Here is an 18,148-nt window from a genome sequence, read left to right as displayed (position 1 = left end):
ATACTGGGCAACAGAGAGAAACAGCCTGGTACTTAAAATGGTCTATATATAAAATCCAAAGCTGTCAACATATCGAAAAATTAGAATTCTAAGCTAAATTGAAAAGTTGAACTTTGAAAACTTGGGAAAGAAGTATTTTCTCATAACAATTAAAGACATTAAGTGGGGTAAAATCTCCATCATGTAACAGAACACTTCCACATGATAGCAGTACAAATGAATCTAATTTCAATTTGAAATACTCTTGACTTCAGAAGACAGTGATCAAATCCCATTTAAAAACCAAGGGACAAAAATCCTTACATATAACAAAAGTTGACTAGAACAGACCAGTGACACTTAAAGCAAACAATATTTGAAAACCATTAAACAGTCTGACAGAGTTCTCAATTGTTTTTCTTCCCACACTTCAAATCTTAAAACAGCTAGAAAATTTGCGTTTAGACTAAAACTCATGGAATTGATTATAGAGTGAGATTTAGTGTTAAATAAAAAGCTAAATTCTCCCTCAACATCTCTGTGAATTCTGAGGGGCAACTAGTTAGGCTTGTTCAACTGGACAAACACTGGAAAGATTCTTAAATTACGTACAACTGAGCATCTGAAAGTAAACAGATTATTAATGTAATTTTAGACAAAGCCTGTGGTATTTTAAATATGAAGCTAAAGAACAAAAAAATACGAAATATACTACATTCTTATGAAAAGCTATTGTAAGTATTAGACAAAATAAAAACTCTTCCAGACACCTGAGCATCACAAAAAGCCTGTTCCCCAAAGCGTAAAGAATCTACTTCGTGGAAATGTTACGATTTCCTTTTTTAAACATCAATTTTAGGATACACATAATATGGGGATATATGTTTCAACTCATCTGGATTCTTCCAGAGGATTTGTGTTAACTTAGGCCAGTCATTGGCAGCCCCATCAACATGATACCATTTAAAATTTCTAAGTTAACAATATTTTGTTTTATACAAACTGATCCAGGTTGCAAGCTTATGAGATTTCTGGTTCAAATCCTCAGAAGTGACTTTTCCCTCCCTCGGCCCAATAACCAAAGTTGAGGCATTCAGAAGTTACTTTGTTGTCCCTCTGCAGGTTTACTTCTTGCTTCACATGAAGGGACTAAACAGCCCCTTGGTCTCCCAGCTTTATCTGAAGAGTATTTTAGACTTCTCATTAGGTTTTTTTTCTAAGGGCACATCATATAATGGAGTATCTTACCACTAATAGCATCTTAAGTTCAATGAAAATAGGATGTTGACTCAAAATAGTTGAAGGGAAAATTCTTAACACAGTTGCTACAACGATGCCACTATGAATTCCATCAGCTAGATCATTCTTGAAGCTACAAAGCAATAGTTCATGTAAGCTTAATGAAAAGTACACTAGAAAATCACAGTCATGTAGAGCTTCACAAATTTCAATTTAAGCTATTTTTGAGAATATATTATTATAATTACAAAATTTTAGTTATTAGGAAACAGAAAATGGAATGGTAGAACACATACATGTGAGCCATAAATTAAATTGTCTAAAATATTAAATATCTGAATTTTATGGACACTTTGACACTTCTTAAAACCAAAATTAATTCAGATATTCTACTTGGCATACTTTATTCATAAACGGCCATTTGTGTATATATACTATATAAAAATTTTTCTATGCATATTTCTATTCTTTTAATAACAAGTTTAATCATTTATCACAATGTCCTCAGAAGAAATACCAGCGTGAAAAAAAAAACAAGTAGAAACTAGGGAGCACTGCACAATCTGCTCATTCTTAGCATCCCAATTTGGGAAGTTCCTAATGTTAGATAAAATCAAGCCTGTTTCATTCTTTACCAGATATTTTTAAAATTAAAGGTAAAGTAATAAAAGCAATTCCATCGACGCTACAACACATTAGTTGCTCAAAATGTAAACTAAATTAGCCCAGTTGTTTTATGATATCAAAACAAATTGAAGATCTTCACGTGGGCACTTCAAAAGTTCTTTTCTTCATTATTATTTCCTGAAGATTTTCCTGCTGGAAAGAAATCACACAACCTAAGCTATTTTTGTCTAAAAATTAACTTTTTAAATCTTGTTGATTATTCAAAACCATTCTTTCTGCAAACCTGAAGTTGCAAATTGATTATCTAAAAAGTTAGATTGCTCTTTTTAAAAAGTATACTTTAATGTTTATTCATTTTTGAGAGAGAGAGAGACAGAGTGCAAGCAGGGCAGGAGCAGAGAGAAAGGGAGACATAGAATCCGAAGCAGGCTCCCAGGCAGGGGCAGAGAGAGAGGGAGACACAGAATCCGAAGCAGGCTCCCGGCTCTGAGCTGTCAGCACAGAGCTCGACGCGGATCTCGAACTCACAAGCCGTGAGATCATGACCTGAGCTGAAGTCGGACGTCTAACCGACTGAGCCACTCAGGCACCCCATAAAAAGTTAAATTGCCTTTTTATTTGGTTCCTCTTAAATGTGGTGTTAAAGTCAAATTCCGCAAATAAGTACACAGAGGGTATTAAGTCTTATACTTAAAAACCATGATCCTTTATACCACTAACTTACCTTATGAATGAATGCAAAAAATTAACCAGTGAAAAACTGTAAAAACTACATCTCTGAATGTAAGCAGATATTCATTTGATTAGAAATAAATAGAAATACTTCTGTTTAAAAAGTATATCCTTAACAACCCAAAATAATAAGTAGCTGCATTTTGGGACAATTATTTAACTTAAGTCCTCTTCATCTACAATTATATATAAATTCAAGACATTTGTCATTTTCTGAGATTACATTTAGATGAACAAAAAATAGACTACACTTGCACAAACTGGAATAGAACCTTACCATTCATGACGTTTCATTAATTTTAGGATACACATAATATAGATATATATGTTTCAACCCATCTGAATTTTTTTGAGATGATTTGTGTCAACTTAGGCCAGTCACTTGGCAGCACCATCAGTATGAAACCATTAAAAATCTAATAATTTAATTGCCAGGATTTAGGTTGCTAAATTCTCTCAACCTGGATAGTTTAGAATTGCTGAAGTATACGCTATTCCTTCAGAATCTAAGGAGGTTAGCTTAATGACATAATCTCCTACTGCTATACAAGGAAGCAGTCTAGTATAGCTATGAAGTCTAGAGTGAGACTACCAGAATTCCTATCCAGCATGGCCATTTACCAGCTGTGTGATCTTGGGCTAATTTACATAACCTATCTGGGCCTCAATTTTCTCCTTGTAACCTGGGGGAAAATAGCACTCATCTATTAAGACTGCTATAGGGATCAAATGGAACAACGCATGGAAGGTGCACAGAACAGTGCTCTATAAATACAGCTGTTTTATTACAACTGCTCTCCTTCAAACAAGCTCATCAAAGTTTCTCTTATATTGCCCAGTCTCTCATCTATTCCCTATTAGATCGGCACCTCGGTTCTTTAAGGATACCTAGTAAATAATGTAAAATCATCATCTTTGCTAGGAATCAACATGTGTAATAAGGCAATCCATTTTGAGCATCAAATTTAGTGCTGGCTCTGCAATGTCACTGGACAAATTACTTCATTCACGGAGCCTTACTACTGCCATCTATAAATCAGACATTCATCCTGTAGCCAACTCACTTTTCAGAGTCAAAAGGATCAAATCTCTCAAAGTTATATACAAAGATGGTGCTAGAATTACAATCCTAATACAGATTAGGCATCACCACCCTATTTCCTAAAACCTTAAAAGAAAATTATGTGCAAAAGGGCAAGTAAATAGTTTACTATCTCTTACTAAACTCCAAACTTAAATGAGGGCAAAGAAAATATAAAGAAAACTACTGGGTATGGATATATGACACAAAAACTTAAAAATAGAGTTGAATGAAAATAAACTAATTTTAATTTTTAAAAAGCTCTAAACACAGACTAGGGATACAAACAAACTGTGATGTCTCAAGTCATACAGAATTATATTTTAAAACTTCCTTTAAAAAGTCACCCAAGCCTTCTTTCAAACATAAACCATCTGGTATTCAAGTATAGAGGGACATACAACTGTTACTATCTCCTACCCCTTTAAACTAGGTTCAGTTTTGTAACTAGTTAAATTAGTCCTTTAAAGTAGATTTAACCTAGAGTCCTTTAAACTAGATTCAGTTTTGTAACTAGTTAAATTATTACAGATTGTTTATATGAAACTTTATTTTTTAGTTTTCTCTCAACTGTGGGCATCTTTACAACAAAGAGCACATCTCATTTGTGTACGTATTATTGGTGCAGAGGACAGGTACACAGACACAGCAGAAACTCAACCTGTATTAGTCAACTTTATGACCAATTCTTATTTCTGTATAGGAGAGAGAAATTTTCCATTGTATTTAACAAATATATGCTAACAAATACATAATGACCTCAAAATTACTGAAAAATAAAAATCACCTTTCAGAGAATTAACTATTTTCTTGTATCACATGGCCAAAGAAACTATACCAAGTCTATGTTTCTGAACAGAAACTTAATATTCATCCATGAATCAAAAGATAATTAAAAAAAATCTTAACCTCATCAGAAGATCAGGACCTAACAAGTAAAATTATGTTTGTATTGTAATGAGAACATTTTTTTTAAGTCTAAGATAAATGAGTTTTAAGCGGGGCGGGGGGGGGGGGGGAATCAAAGCTGAAGATAAAGCAAACTATCTGTCAACTCAAAACAGTCCTCACTTGCTGGCAGGTTTACTCTTTTAACAGACATGGCTAGCAGCATCACCCAGATTTGGAGAAGATTCAGGTTTCCACTTTCGGTGTACTGTACACCAAGTAAAAAAGAAGCAATTAGAAGCAGGTTTTCTTTCAAACCCATCATGCAAAACATCATTATCTTTAGTAACCACTAACCACAATTTATTTTTCTTTAATAAGCAAAAGAAATGTATGATTACTTGACCAGAGAAAGAAAACAAATATAAAAGATTCATCTCCACAAAACTTCCAAATGTCTGGAGTAACACGACAGCCATCAGTTAGAAGATGAGAAAATCAAGCGTGTGAGGAATGCCTGTAAGTTTTCAGTACAGGATATATAGATTCATTTTAACATCACAGCCAGAAGACTTAAATGCTTATCGACTAAAAGTAATATGAAGGTATGGTAAAAGAAAGAATGAAAGACTAACAACTTCCATATGAGACAGTCATCTACTCATTCTTTCATAAACCTTCAACTTACCTCTATTATTTCTCTACATAAAAACCAAACATCCTAGTACAGAGTTATAGAACATATACACACAGCTACCAAATCTTTACCTAGTTATTGATATACAATTTCATGATTCTAAGTCATGTCACAGACCTTTCTAACAAACCCAATTAAAAGTCAACCTGTTAACCTGTTGAGATTTGTTCTCTTTCCTTTTTAATCCTGTTACTCAATGAATACATTTGTTGCACTCTACAATGCTTCATTCATGTCTGTTAATACTAATTTGGATGTTGCCTTTTCCTCCTAAAGACCAGACTAAATGAATAAACAGCCCCAATAATAGCATTTCTCACAAAATGCTAATTCCATGCAACATTAATTCCATGCAATGTGCTAGACAAAGCAAAATAAACACGTAACAGGGAGGTAAAGAAGGCTGGGGAGGTGGGGGAGCAGAAGATGGTAAAATAAAACCAAGAAACACTGAGAAAAATGGTTTCAGAAGGCTTCTGCAAGACTTCTCAACATCTTTAGAATACTGTGCCCTTGAATGTCAAAGGCAGAAGAGGGGTACAGTTCATTTTTTCCACACTTACAGTCTTTTTAGAGGTCTGCAAATATTCTCCATACTTACAAACACTACTCTAGCTAAGGGTTTTGAATAGGTAAGTTCATATTTAACTGAAATATTATCTAAAGAAAATAGTATCATTAGTAAATCCATCAAAATCTAACCACATACACACAGCCGAGAAGTTATACAAACACATTAGTTCTAGCTCAATCTATTTTTTTAAAAATATTACTTGCCTGGATAACGTAAATGCATATAGAAAGTTACTGAGATTCAACAATCATGAGCAAATAACTTAAAAAAAAAAAAAAAAGGCTTTCTGTCACTTACTAACATTCAATTCAATGGCATGGATTCTCTAAATACCCAAAAGTAAAGGTAATTCAAAACCAATAGGAACAAATCAATTGGTCAAATCAGCCAGAAAAACCTATGACACCCAACACTATGGATTTCTCTGGAAGGCCTATATTCCAAATCATTTTCCCTTAGGGTATGGAAAAATTAACTTCTTAAAAAAACGATCAATAAAATCATACTGATAGAAATATATTTGCTTATAATTTAAAATAAAAGGAAATAAATATTTTTGCTTTATTCACCAAACAAAAATTATTTACTTCATTTTATCTTCCATTTTTATCAAATGAAAAAGCAACTGTAGAGAGGCATACACTAAGAAGTGGTAACAATGTAAAGTCACAAGTAACCACTGAAAATAGTCACATGTAACAACTACTATCTTCAAGGCCTATAATGTAGGAAAGAGTATGTTTTTGTTTCATTCATTCAACAAGTATTTTACTGAGCACCCATGCTGTGCCAAGAACTGTGCTCAGCACCTGTGGACTTCTTAAAAAGTAGAAAACACAGGTCCTGCCCTCTAAGAGCTTACAGTCTATTACTTGCTGGAAAGACAGAGCAATTAAACCATTAAACAAAACAAATCAAAACTAAATCCCCAAATAACCAAAATAGTAAGAGTTGTGGGCAGATTTCATAGGATTTTATTTTAATATTTTGAAGGGGAGGTGTATGCTGGACAAAGTTATTGCTGAGGATCTTTGAGAGAAAGCAGAACTTGAAATGGTAGAACTTAGGTAAGAGAAGTTCATGGTGGTAGTGAGCTGTGGGCAGGAGGGCATGAACACCATGAGCTCAGTCATGAACTGATTCAATCACCCAAGATATAAAAAGACCAGCCTGGTTTCAAATTAGGGAGTGTGAAGACATGCAGCTCAGAATCATGCACTGAACTGTACTATGGGAGAGTCTTGAAAGTTAAATTGTGAAATTTAGACATTATACAGGTACAGAAAAACACTGGAGGTTCTTGGGCAAGGAGACAACACGCTGAAATCTAAAAGAATTTGAGGGGGCAGCTTAAAGCAAAAACAAACAAAAAACAAAACAAAAAAGCAACAACAAAAACAAAAAAATCCTAAAAGTTAAGAGCATCTTGGGCATGAGAGTGTAACTGCTTGGGTCCAGATGGCAGCAGGAATGGACTCAAGATCTGTTAAAGCCTGTCTTACTCAATTTAAGGACAAGAAAATCAAACTCATTTGTAAAAAGCAATGATTCATTTATCAATTTATTGAATAGAGCCCAAAAAGTAATGAATAATTAGAATTAGGGAGGCACTACTAAAAGTATTGTTACTTCCACATCAACCCATAATATCTCATACATATCACCTACTCTTCTTATCAAATGATCTGAATTGAACCATAGGTTGTTAGAGCTGAAAAAGTTTAGTCTTTTACTCTACTTTTCTCATTAAAAGAAAAATAAAAAATTAAAAAAAGAAAAAAAGAGCCAGCTTGAAGGACTTTCAGTGAAGGCAAAATCATCTGTGATAAAGGAAGGACTTGCATGTCCTTTGTGTACAAAGAACAATAAAAATTAGATGTGAAAACATTTTAAAAGCAAAACATTACTTACTATATAAGTAGAAGATGGCCTCACATATAATCACATCTTAAGGCAAATCTCTACTGCAAATTTTTGAGTACTGCCAGCAAGCAGGGAAATTATTTATAATGGTTTTTTTAACCAGTGATAAACCATTATTTAATTTCCATATTATTTAAAGGTTACACAACTTTCAAGGTCCCTTCCAGCTGTTAAGATTCTATAATCCTGTAAAAGCAGAAGAACAACCTTCCCACATGAAGTTAACATACAGTAAGAGGCAAATTTAACCTATACAACAGATAACTGATACAAACTTGAAAGAAATGCACTTTTTAGTACTAATAGATTCAGCCTCTGTACGTTATCTCCTGAATAAAAACAAATAAAAAAACTCTTTAAGAAAACCATAATACTCCTTTAACCTGTAACTTGATGCATCAAAAAAATTACGACTTCTGGCTCCGTAGGTGGGTATTCTGTCCAGTCAGCATACTATTTTACAAACAAGTTTTAAAATTTCACATCATGTTCACTAACATTCCAAAGACCAGAATCATTTAGCAAGTAAGACTGGCACCAATTTTCATCTTCAGCTGGTCCCAGAATGAGGTATTAATGTGAACTAGGCAATATACATGAAGGTTCCATAACCTTCAGTCCCAAAGTCTAAATCTGTAAATTGACTTTTTAAAATTGAATGGCAGAACCCTACCAACTTTGTGTCACCACACTGAACTACATAGGCACCCTACTGTTTCTCATTATCTTCTGACCATTAATATCTCTAAGTGGGAAGACAGAAGAGATGATATGCAGAAAAAAGATCAATTTTGCTAATTAGCAACTTTTATCTTTAAGGTAGTTGCTTACAGGGCTTTAAATTAGATTTCTAGATTACTTGAGAATTTAAATTATCCATGCCCTCCTAGTCTGTTACCAAAGCTCAAATAAGAATTAGTTTTACTAATTTGGGTCCCATATAAGTTAGATATTAAGAAGAAAAAAAAAAACAATCTAATTTTAAGGAAAAACAATGGAGTTTCTTTTGGGACCCTCAGAGCTGGACTCTTAAGTCATCCATTCATTCATGATCCTAACAAGAGCCAAATAGCAAGTAACCTTACTAGGAAGATGGTCACTGATACAGCTAAAGAGAAAGGGCCATAAAGCAAACTGTGACCAGCTTATGTCAATGAGATACACAAAAGTACTTAAAAAAATAAATAAAATCTGCATTTTACTAGAAATGACTAGCTGGTGTCTTGGTCTGGTAGTGCAATAGCACCATTACAGCAAGGGTAAGCAGGTCAATCCCTTGCAAAACTTACCTTGATTGGCCCAATGGAAACAGAAGGCCCCAGAAAAGAGAGAAGCATCTGGCAGTAGCAAATTGTTTTATTTTATCTTTCTGTGGAAAGAAACTAATTTTAAATAAGAACCAGAGCATTTAAAGAATAAATATTTTTTAAAGCTCATTATCTAGTTAGAGCAGCTCTACTAAGAAAACCAGAAGAGCTCCTTGCTGCTTAGAGATGGAGAGAAACAGAAGAGGAATCAGAATTGTTTCTCCATCACCTAAGGGAGTTTTAAATCTTGTGTTATTCTAGAATCACAGAATAAATGGTTCTTTTATTAAAAAAACAAACAAACAAAAATCCTCCCAGCAGAATTTTGGGGGCCTGGTGTCTTTGAGTAAAAATTTTTATACAAACTTAAGGGCTATATTCCAAATAAAGAAGAAAGCCACTTGACATTAAGCCCCTCTACTCCTAAGGTTAAGTTAAAAAGAGAAAGACACAGAGCAAACTCCTTTCTCCACTATAATTTCACCAATAAATTAAAATATCAAGGCTCAAGTGATTATCAGCATAAACAGTATTAATTAGCAGAAAGACCATACCTAATTGGCTTTCCAAAATATTTTATCAACCTAAATTTTTGATGATTTATAGATACTAAAATGGAAAGAACTCAACCAACAAAGAATATATGTATCACAGAACCTGACAGGGGGCATAAAATTATTCATGGTAACTGAACCTGTTACCTTTCTTGGATGCTTCTCTAGGAACTCAGTTCTACTGAATTCACTGAGTCAGCATTAAAACCTTTTGATCCAAATCACTCCCACAAAATATCCGTTTACAATTTATACTGGAAATGAAAGGGACAGCTCAAAAGCAGGAGTGCAGAAGCAATAAGCATTTAAAACAAAACAAAACAAAACAGTGTAAGTGGAAAATGAACCACCTATTTGGCACTGTCCTAATGAAGAATTAAATTAGAGTAGAACCTTCCTATTCTATTCCCAACACGGGCGCGCGCACGCACACACACACACACAGAAGAGAATGCTATTTCAGGAATCAACTTTATTCTAAGCCAAGACCTAAACAATTGTGTTTTTTTAGACTCTATGCATTTACGTGGTCCACGGACATAAATTATGTTGACCTATAATATTCACTACTCAAGCATTAACTTCAATTGACATAATAGGAAAAAGGAAGTTATTAAATTAAAAAGACTACATATACAGCTACTTAATAAAAGAACTGAATTTTGTTGTTGGTAGAAAATAAATCTTTTATACAGAAGGCTTCTCCTTACATTCAAAATTTGATTAGTGTCATCACTCAACATTTGACTTATTTGACATTATTTTGGCATAAGCTAATCCTTAAACAGCTGCAAGTATTCACCCGGATTTTGAAATCTTGACACAATGATACCACAGGCAAAAATAAACAAATAAATACAAAATAAAACAAAAACATTCTTACTTGTCCCATTGGCGGCCCTCCCATAGGGGGCATCATTTGCGGCATCATTCCATGAGGTACAGGAGGCATATTGGCTCTCTGACCCATAGGGTGCATTCCCATTGGGGCATAATGCATGCCAGGGTGCCCCATCTGAAAAATAGGGACAATTTAAAAATTAGCAAGTAACAATAAATGCTTCTCAAAAATCTGATTTCAACAAATTGGTTATGTGCAGCGGCATATTAGGCCAATGTGTAATTCAATTACTGGATTAACTTACACTTTCTTCAACAAACAAAATGCACTATACATACCGGTACTTATAAAGAACTTGAAACTAAACAAATTACAGAACAAAATGGAAAGAATTAAAATAAATACCGGACAGCTAAAGCATAGGTTTTCTCTTTTCTTTCTCTTTTTTTCTTTTTTTTTTAAAAGCACACTGCTTACTAGCTGGCTTGCTAAACTCAGGGAACACACATGTGAAAGCCAATTTAAAAACTGTTATGGGTGAAAAACCACAACTTTGTTATAGTTCACACAGATAGAAGATAGCTAAGTTATGTCAGAACACTAATTATCCTTAAATTTATTTTTAAGTTGATCTTAAATTTTGAAGTGAGAATCTACCAAATTAACTAAGGTAAGAGCTGGTCTTACCAAAAAAGAACACATTACGTGTACCCATGGGCACTTAACTCCTAACATATAAACATATTATTTCCTAACACAATCTTCAACACAAGTAGAATTACTTCTGCCAAAAAATTTTTTTTTCCCAAAGACTAAGGTCTGTCATTCACAGACCCTAAAGACAACCAACCAATACATCCATTTTAATTCGCTTTTAAAAGACAACTATTTCTTTACCTGTGTGCCCATTGTTCCGGGTCTTAAAAACAGGTAGTTATCCCCTGCCAATTTTCCCAGCTGTACCCCCTGCAGACACCACTACTATTGGTGAAAGCAGATTTTACCAGCCGCTTTTAAAATCTACAACATCAAGTCTCCGCCTCCCCCTTCCTGCTACCGCCGGCCTACCTCTCCAAGAGGCTCACCGCGCCCAAGGCCCAGCACCTCCACCGCGCATCTGTCTAGGCCAAGCCCAATGGGAACTTCCAGGGACCCACATCCTTCCCTTTGTGCATCCCCGCTCTCCAATTCTCTTCCTCGTTACATATCCCACCATCTCGAGCTCTTCCTCCGTCCGCTCTTATCTTCTTCTCCTTCTGGAAAAAGCTTCCTGCCTCTCTGACTCCGTTTTTCATTGTGCCGCTTTCCCCCTGCTCCACCGATCCCTTACCGAGGGCCGTCTCCTCAGGAAGCCGTCAGCAGAGACCCAAGAGCTGGAGCAGAGGCTTGAGCCGGACAATCTCCGCTCCCCGTCCCCGGGACCCCGCGAAGGAGGATGGTTCTCCATTTCACTCACCATGAGGCCTCCACGCTCAGCTCCCGTCCCCGGCCTCATCGTCGGGCTCAGACTGCTCCGCCGGCGGCCACTGCCGCTACACATACCAACAAGAAGCGATCTGAGTGGCTGGCGCCCGCTGGGGCCAAAGGTTAAAGGCTGCCCTGCGCTACGGGGCGGGATCAGCGGGGCCAATAAGCTGACAGGCTTCCCCGCTGTCCAATCAGAGTGCGCTGTCGACACGCAGCTCTTCGGCGATTCGCCCCCAGCCTCAGCCTCACTTGGCGTCGCCTGCATGGAGGGGGGGGAGGGGGACGGAGGAAGTTTCTGCGCCTCCTCCGGGAAAACTCCACCAACTTTCCCCGGGGAAGAGAAGACAACCTTGTCCCAGCTTCCCGAGCTTAGACCGCCTCACCCCGTAGGGGGTGGGGCAGTGGGGGCCTGCCACCTTCACCCACTCCGCCCGAGTTACGTACGCCCCACAAACCTGAGGCTGCCCGCGGTGGGGTGGGGTGGGGTGGGGTGGGGGTGGGGTAAGCAGCTTCTAGCGTTAGCGGTGGCCGGGGCCGGACTTGCGCGGGGGCGCGCGCGGTGCTCGAGGCGGAGGGGAGGGGGCGGGAAGAGGAGAGGAGGGGGGGCTCCTTAGAAGAAGGTTAAAACTCCGTACGCACCAGCAGCTGAGCCCACTCCGGGGTGGAGGGGGCGGGAGGGAGGCGTGTCGAGCAGCGTGGAGGGAAGTTGTGATAGGGGCGGGGAGAACAATGCAAAAGAAAAAGAGGGAAGGGCAGTCAGGACGAGGGGAGAGCGTTTGGGCGGTGAGCTGCCGTTAAAGAGGGAAGCCAGAGAAGAGTAGGTGCTTACGGCGGAAGAAGGGAGAAAGCAAATCGGTTCGGAAATGTGAATCAGAAAGGTATGGGAGGGCGCTAGGACCGAGCGTCGAGAAGATGCAGCTTTGGGGGCTGCCGGGGCGCGCGGTTGCCTAGAGGTGACGCGACGGTGGCGGAGGTCTCTGGCCGGGACGAAGCACTGCAGGGAGAGGAGACTTGGCTACCCTCAGCCTCGGGTCGCCTCTCCCTGTGCGCTTCCCCGCTTCCCTTCCTTCCTACTAGCCGGGGATCGTGCTCTGGCCCCGGGGCACCCACCCTTTCCTTAGGCTCCACAGCACCTTCTCCGCCCCGTTGCGCACTCCCGGACACCCCTGCGCATCAGTGCCAGGTGGTGGAGGCTGTGGGGGGGCCTGGCCCCTGATTGGCTGCTGCGAGCGCGGGGCGGGGCGGGTGGTAGTCTCTCGACGTCCGCTGGTCCCCTCGTCTTTCCCGCCATGTCGTTTGTAGAGAGCGGGCGGCGCTCCGCTCCTCTGCGCCGAAGACTCGGCACCCCTGTTCCGTTTGCCCGGCCGGCTTTTACCGCCTTCACTCAGGGGGACAGTTGGGGTGAAGGTGAAGGGGACGAGGAGGACGGATGCGACCAAGTGGCCCGCGACCTGCGGGCGGAGTTTTCAGCCGGGGCGTCGTCGGAGCCTAGAAAGGGCTCGCTACTCCAGCGGGACAGGGACGGGTCGCCGGTTCTGCCCGATAAGCGCAATGGCATTTTCTCAACGGTTGCGGGCGGACGAGCCCAGGCCCGGCGGTGGCCTGTCCAGATCCTCTCAATTCTCTGTTCGCTGCTGTTCGCCATCCTCCTCGCCTTCCTCCTCGCCATCGCCTACTTGATCGTAAAAGGTACTGAAGCTCGGCCTTGAAAGTCTCTCCAGAGTGAAGTTGAGCCTGTCTGTGGCTCTTGCCTTCCATCTCTCTCCTCCCCATCAGAGGCCAGCAGTCGGGTAGCGGCTTTCACCGAGAGTCCTCATTGGCACCTTTCTTTGCTCTTCCTCTGTTTTTTTTCTTAAGGGTGGAGGACCTTGATCCAAGCTTAGGAGACCCGTTATAAGGAGGGGCCTTGATTAAATGGGTACTCTGGAATAAACAGTGGAGTCAGTGAACACTTGGGGTGAAATGTTGGCAAAAGTAAGCAGTATGTAGGACAGTAATCCTCAAAAGACGGTAAGAAGTGTGCGACTAAAATAGGCTAAATATGTTCAAAGACTTGGTTTAATCGACAAATGGTTCAAGGTGTGCTAAACACTGATTCTTTTGTACGCTCACCGAATTCCTGGATTCGGACGGACCAGGATTTCCGTCCCACAGCCTAACGTTCTACCTTTGTAGATAATTAGCTCTCTTGATTTTGTGTTAGGTCTTCAATCGAGTGTAAAGTTCTTATAGGAGCTAGATAATTTATTATTTTTCTGGTTATTAGTTTTATTTTCCTTTGTCTGAAGTTTAAATACAGGGCTGATCGTAATAGAAAGATGTGCCATGAAAGATTTTTCAAAATTTATACAGTTGTATTATATGGCTGGAATATATTATATTACAGTGGAAAGAATCAGACCAAAGTTTAAATCTCAGTTCTCACTGTGTGTGACTTTGGCCAAGGTATAGACACAGAAAAGTTAGTTAAAACAAAAACACTTGAGTTCTCTGAGAACTTTAGTTCTGAGAAGCACCCAACACGGTGTCACTCAAGTATTAGTTTTACTTCACTCAACAGAACTATATCGGCTTAACTCCAGTTGTAATTTTTCGTCATTGCTTCCAAGCCCTTATTGGGCTGCAGGTGGCATCTAACAACGTATGCTTGATTTTCATACACAAGACAGACGGGCAAGTTAACACGAACCTCTGTACAATGGTATTGGGTGTAAACTGTCAACATTAAATATGTGGTTGCCAGTGTTTCATTCCTCTTTCACTCCTCCTCTCTTTTTTTCACTGTAACTCGGAGAGTTTTGTACGTTATTTCTCTTATGCTGTGAGAGCTTCCCTTTATGTTATAAAGTCGCAAAACCTGCTAAGTCGAGTCCATTGTGGAAGACATTGAGTTGTGCTTATTTTTGAGAGTGGAAGAAAGGAACCTGATATGCGTGTAATTTTTGTTACATAGAATATTTTCAGGGGCATCTGGCTGGCTCATTTGAAAGAGCATGACCTCGAGGTTGTGAGTTCAAGCCCCACATTGGGTGTAGAGATTACTTAAATACGTAAACTTTAAAAAAAAAATATTTTCACAGTAACACTAAAGTTGACTCAAATACCTTATTTGCTGACTGAAGGTAACGTAGCTAGTAAATGAAATCAGAACTTAGGCCCAGTTGATTATGACTCCAGAGCATTTTCCACAACTCCACAATATCTTTCCAGCCTTTGAGCTATTGTTCAAGTTGTAAAATCATCTTTTTTATGCAAGCCCCTTTTTTTGTATTTTACAGAGTTACATGCTGAAAATTTGAAGACTGAAGACGTAGACACTGGGCTACTAGGTATAGACTTAACTGTCACTTAATTTGCTTTTGACGTCATTTTTATTTTTTCAGATCGTGTTTATACAAAATTTTAGATAAAATGCTTGATGTATTCCCTTGTGTGGTTCAGTGTTAATTTTTTATTTGCGTTTGTGTGTGGCAGATTTTGTTAGATTTTCTTTTTATGTATGTTTGGTGTGTGTATACACTACCCACACTAGGAATACAATTTGAACATAACTGTATGTGATGAAGATCCAGAGACTATTTAACATTTTCTAATTTCCTTCTGGAAGAGTCTCCCTATATACCTCTTCCCAGGAATTAAAAACAAACTTATAAACTAAGCAAAAATGACACCATAAGCAGACCTCAGGAGAAAGTTAAATTCAAATCTCCATTATAAGCAACTTGTTTTTTAAAAAAACGTAGAAAGCATTGGGCATATGTGTACAGGTTAGTGATGACGAAGAGACTTGAGTTTCTGTGTAATGTCTGTAGAATCCTATAGGATACAGATTACTAATGAAAATTTTGAGGGTTATTTATCTTGTATTTATTTCTTTATGCCAAAACGATTTTGAAATGTTCAGAACTTTAACTTTTTAGTGTATTTTTTTCCTGTTTGCTGTAATTTATTTGATCACTCTGAATTGGACCAAAAAAGTGGTTGAGATCCTATCCTGCATGTTACCTCCCTCCCAGTTTTAGCTAAACTAATGTGTCTTCAAGACTAATGCCCTCACAAGGATACAAAATAGAGTCTGCCTGATTTTGCAGAAGGGGAAACCTTTATCTTCAAATTATAGAAACAAATTAGTTGCTAGATGTCCCATGAAAACTTGTCTATGGTCTTTTCAACTTCTTGCATGAGAAGATGTACTTTCTCATGACTCATTTTATCAATGTATGTTGTTACACTGTTTCATGTCTAAAAACAGCCAAGATTGTAAGGATTTTTGTAGCATTTATTGACCTATCAACTCAATACATAGAATCTCAGTTTAAATTCTCAGTTTAAAAATTGACAAGATTTCATGGGGTAACTGGGTGACTCAGTCAGTTAAGCGTCCGACTTCAGTTCAGGGCATGATCTTACAGTTCATGAGTTCGAGCCCTGCTTTGGGCATGTGCTGAGTGCTCAGAGCCTGGAGCTTGCTTCGGATTCTATGTCTTTCTCTCTGCCCCTTCCCCCCACTTGTGCTCGGTCTCTCAAAATAAATGAAAAAAAAAATTTTAAGTTGACAAGATTTCATTCACATTTATGAAAAGCATAGGTGGCACTTGTCATCTGAAGGAATGGCTTGTTCAGTATCAAAAGGATATAATAGGGCTTTGTCATTGCCCTACTTTTCCACTTCCAGTTAGTTTGGTATTGCTTTTAGATGTGCCTGATAGATATATAATAATTGTGACAGCATATATGAAGATCATTAAGTCTTTACTAATGCCATGAATACATTTTGGAGATTCAGGAACAATCTCAGGAATGAGGGGAGAAACTGCTGTATCTTTTTTTTTTTTTTTTTTTAATGTTTGTTTATTTTTGAGAGAGAGAGAGACCGGCACGAGCGGAGGAGGGGCAGAGAGAGAAGGAGACACAGAATCTGAAGCAGGCTCCAGGTTGTATCAGCACAGAGCCTAAAGCGGGGCTTGAACTCAGGAAACGTGAGATCATTACCACAGTGGAAGTCAGACGTTTAACCCACTGAGCCACCAGGCGCTCCTACAAATTTTTTTTTTTATTTCAATTTAGGCCTAGTCTGAGATTGGCATAGATTGGCATAGATCTGCTCATTAAGAGCAGATTTAGCAGCAGTTCTCCTGTTAGTATGTGTAATAATCACCTAGACTTTTGTTTTAAAAAGTGCCTCTAGATTTTGTTTCAGCTCCAGGTGGAGGCTGAGAATCTTCATTTTTAACAGGTGATTTTGCTGTACCAACCATTAGAGAAATACTTTTGCAGGGTGAGAATCTCACTTTTTTAAATTGTGGTTTTTTGTTTTTGTTTTTTTTTTTAAAGATTGTATTTTTAAGTAATCTCTATACTCGATATGGGCCCAGATTTACCACCCTAAGGTCAAGAGTCGCATGCTCTACCAGCTGAACCAGCCAGGTGCCTCTAAAAGTATACTTAAGAGCGGTTAAAAGGGTTAAAAGTCCTTGCAAGTTGTCTAGTGACAGTAATAAATAATACATATGCGCACACGCCTCTTAAGAAACCTGACTTTGAATGATCTAAGACACTGCCATGCTCTTGCTATCTTTGTCTGAAAGAAATCTTCATGGGAAACCCTGTTTATAATTTAAATATAAAAAGGTTCATGATAAGCATGATGTCTGGGCATTTGGGGGGTTAATTTATCCTAATAGCTAGTAGGATTAGGGAGGGTATCATTGTTTGTCTTTATTGGTGAGGTATTCCAGCCAGGGAGGTATGATTGCCAATATCACCTGGTTTTAGGACTCATCTCCCTGATCTTCCCTAGGTGGCATTCGAAGGGCTTTCCTTTTGTATAATTGTCCTCTACACCATCTCCTACTATAAGCCTGTTTTTCAGGGAGATTAATAAAACTTAAGTTTACTTAGTTAAATCACATTCTAGTCCTTCCTCCTGAAGGTTATTCTCAGGCCAAATTGATTGCACTAATATACAACATATGAGTTGTTTCATTTTTGTACATTGGCTTTTGTATCTCACATTTTCCAAGTTTTATCACTCTTCACACACTTAGTTCTATTTCCAATTTTTGCATTTTTTTTCATAGTCTTACTGTAGGGTGTGATAAAAGGACCTTTTATTTGAGGCAAATCTGAAGTAAGTACATAAGTAAAACAGAAGGATTTGCCTTTACCAGAAAATGCTTAATCTTTTTTTTTTTTTTTTTTTTTTTTTTTGTTACATTTGTTTATTTTGGGAGAGAGAG

General features: G+C 38.3%; 2 protein-coding genes across 13 annotated transcripts in view; one reads left to right on the top strand and one right to left on the bottom strand.

Moving 5' to 3' along the window:
• The window catches only part of PRPF40A (pre-mRNA processing factor 40 homolog A), a 53,969-nt gene extending 41,312 nt beyond the window's left edge, over nucleotides 1-12,657 (bottom strand). For 2 of the 11 annotated variants that reach the window (XM_053908734.1, XM_053908739.1), the window contains exons 1-2: nucleotides 11,773-12,398; nucleotides 10,485-10,616 (exon numbers count right to left, since the gene is read on the bottom strand). In XM_053908734.1, coding sequence (XP_053764709.1) covers nucleotides 10,485-10,616; nucleotides 11,773-12,174 — 534 coding nt within the window. In that variant the 5' untranslated portion in view covers nucleotides 12,175-12,398. Of the gene's footprint in view, nucleotides 1-9,029; nucleotides 9,110-10,484; nucleotides 10,617-11,772; nucleotides 12,399-12,548 lie in introns of those variants that run through there. The other 9 variants (XM_019456560.2, XM_019456566.2, XM_053908772.1 and 6 more) reach the window with 8 other exon arrangements.
• Nucleotides 12,658-13,002: 345 nt separating this feature from the next.
• ARL6IP6 (ADP ribosylation factor like GTPase 6 interacting protein 6) overlaps nucleotides 13,003-18,148 on the top strand; it is a 40,096-nt gene continuing 34,950 nt past the window's right edge. For both annotated transcript variants that reach the window (XM_019456616.2, XM_019456607.2), the window contains exons 1-2: nucleotides 13,003-13,598; nucleotides 15,188-15,238. In XM_019456616.2, coding sequence (XP_019312161.1) covers nucleotides 13,199-13,598; nucleotides 15,188-15,238 — 451 coding nt within the window. In that variant the 5' untranslated portion in view covers nucleotides 13,003-13,198. The remainder of the gene's footprint in view (nucleotides 13,599-15,187; nucleotides 15,239-18,148) is intronic.

Source organism: Panthera pardus, unplaced genomic scaffold (assembly GCF_024362965.1).
Source record: "Panthera pardus isolate Hobbes unplaced genomic scaffold, ASM2436296v1 HiC_scaffold_10, whole genome shotgun sequence".
Classification (NCBI taxonomy): domain Eukaryota; kingdom Metazoa; phylum Chordata; class Mammalia; order Carnivora; family Felidae; genus Panthera; species Panthera pardus.
The sequence above is the reverse complement of the archived record's forward strand: the minus strand, read 5'-3'. Positions and strand labels throughout refer to the sequence as shown.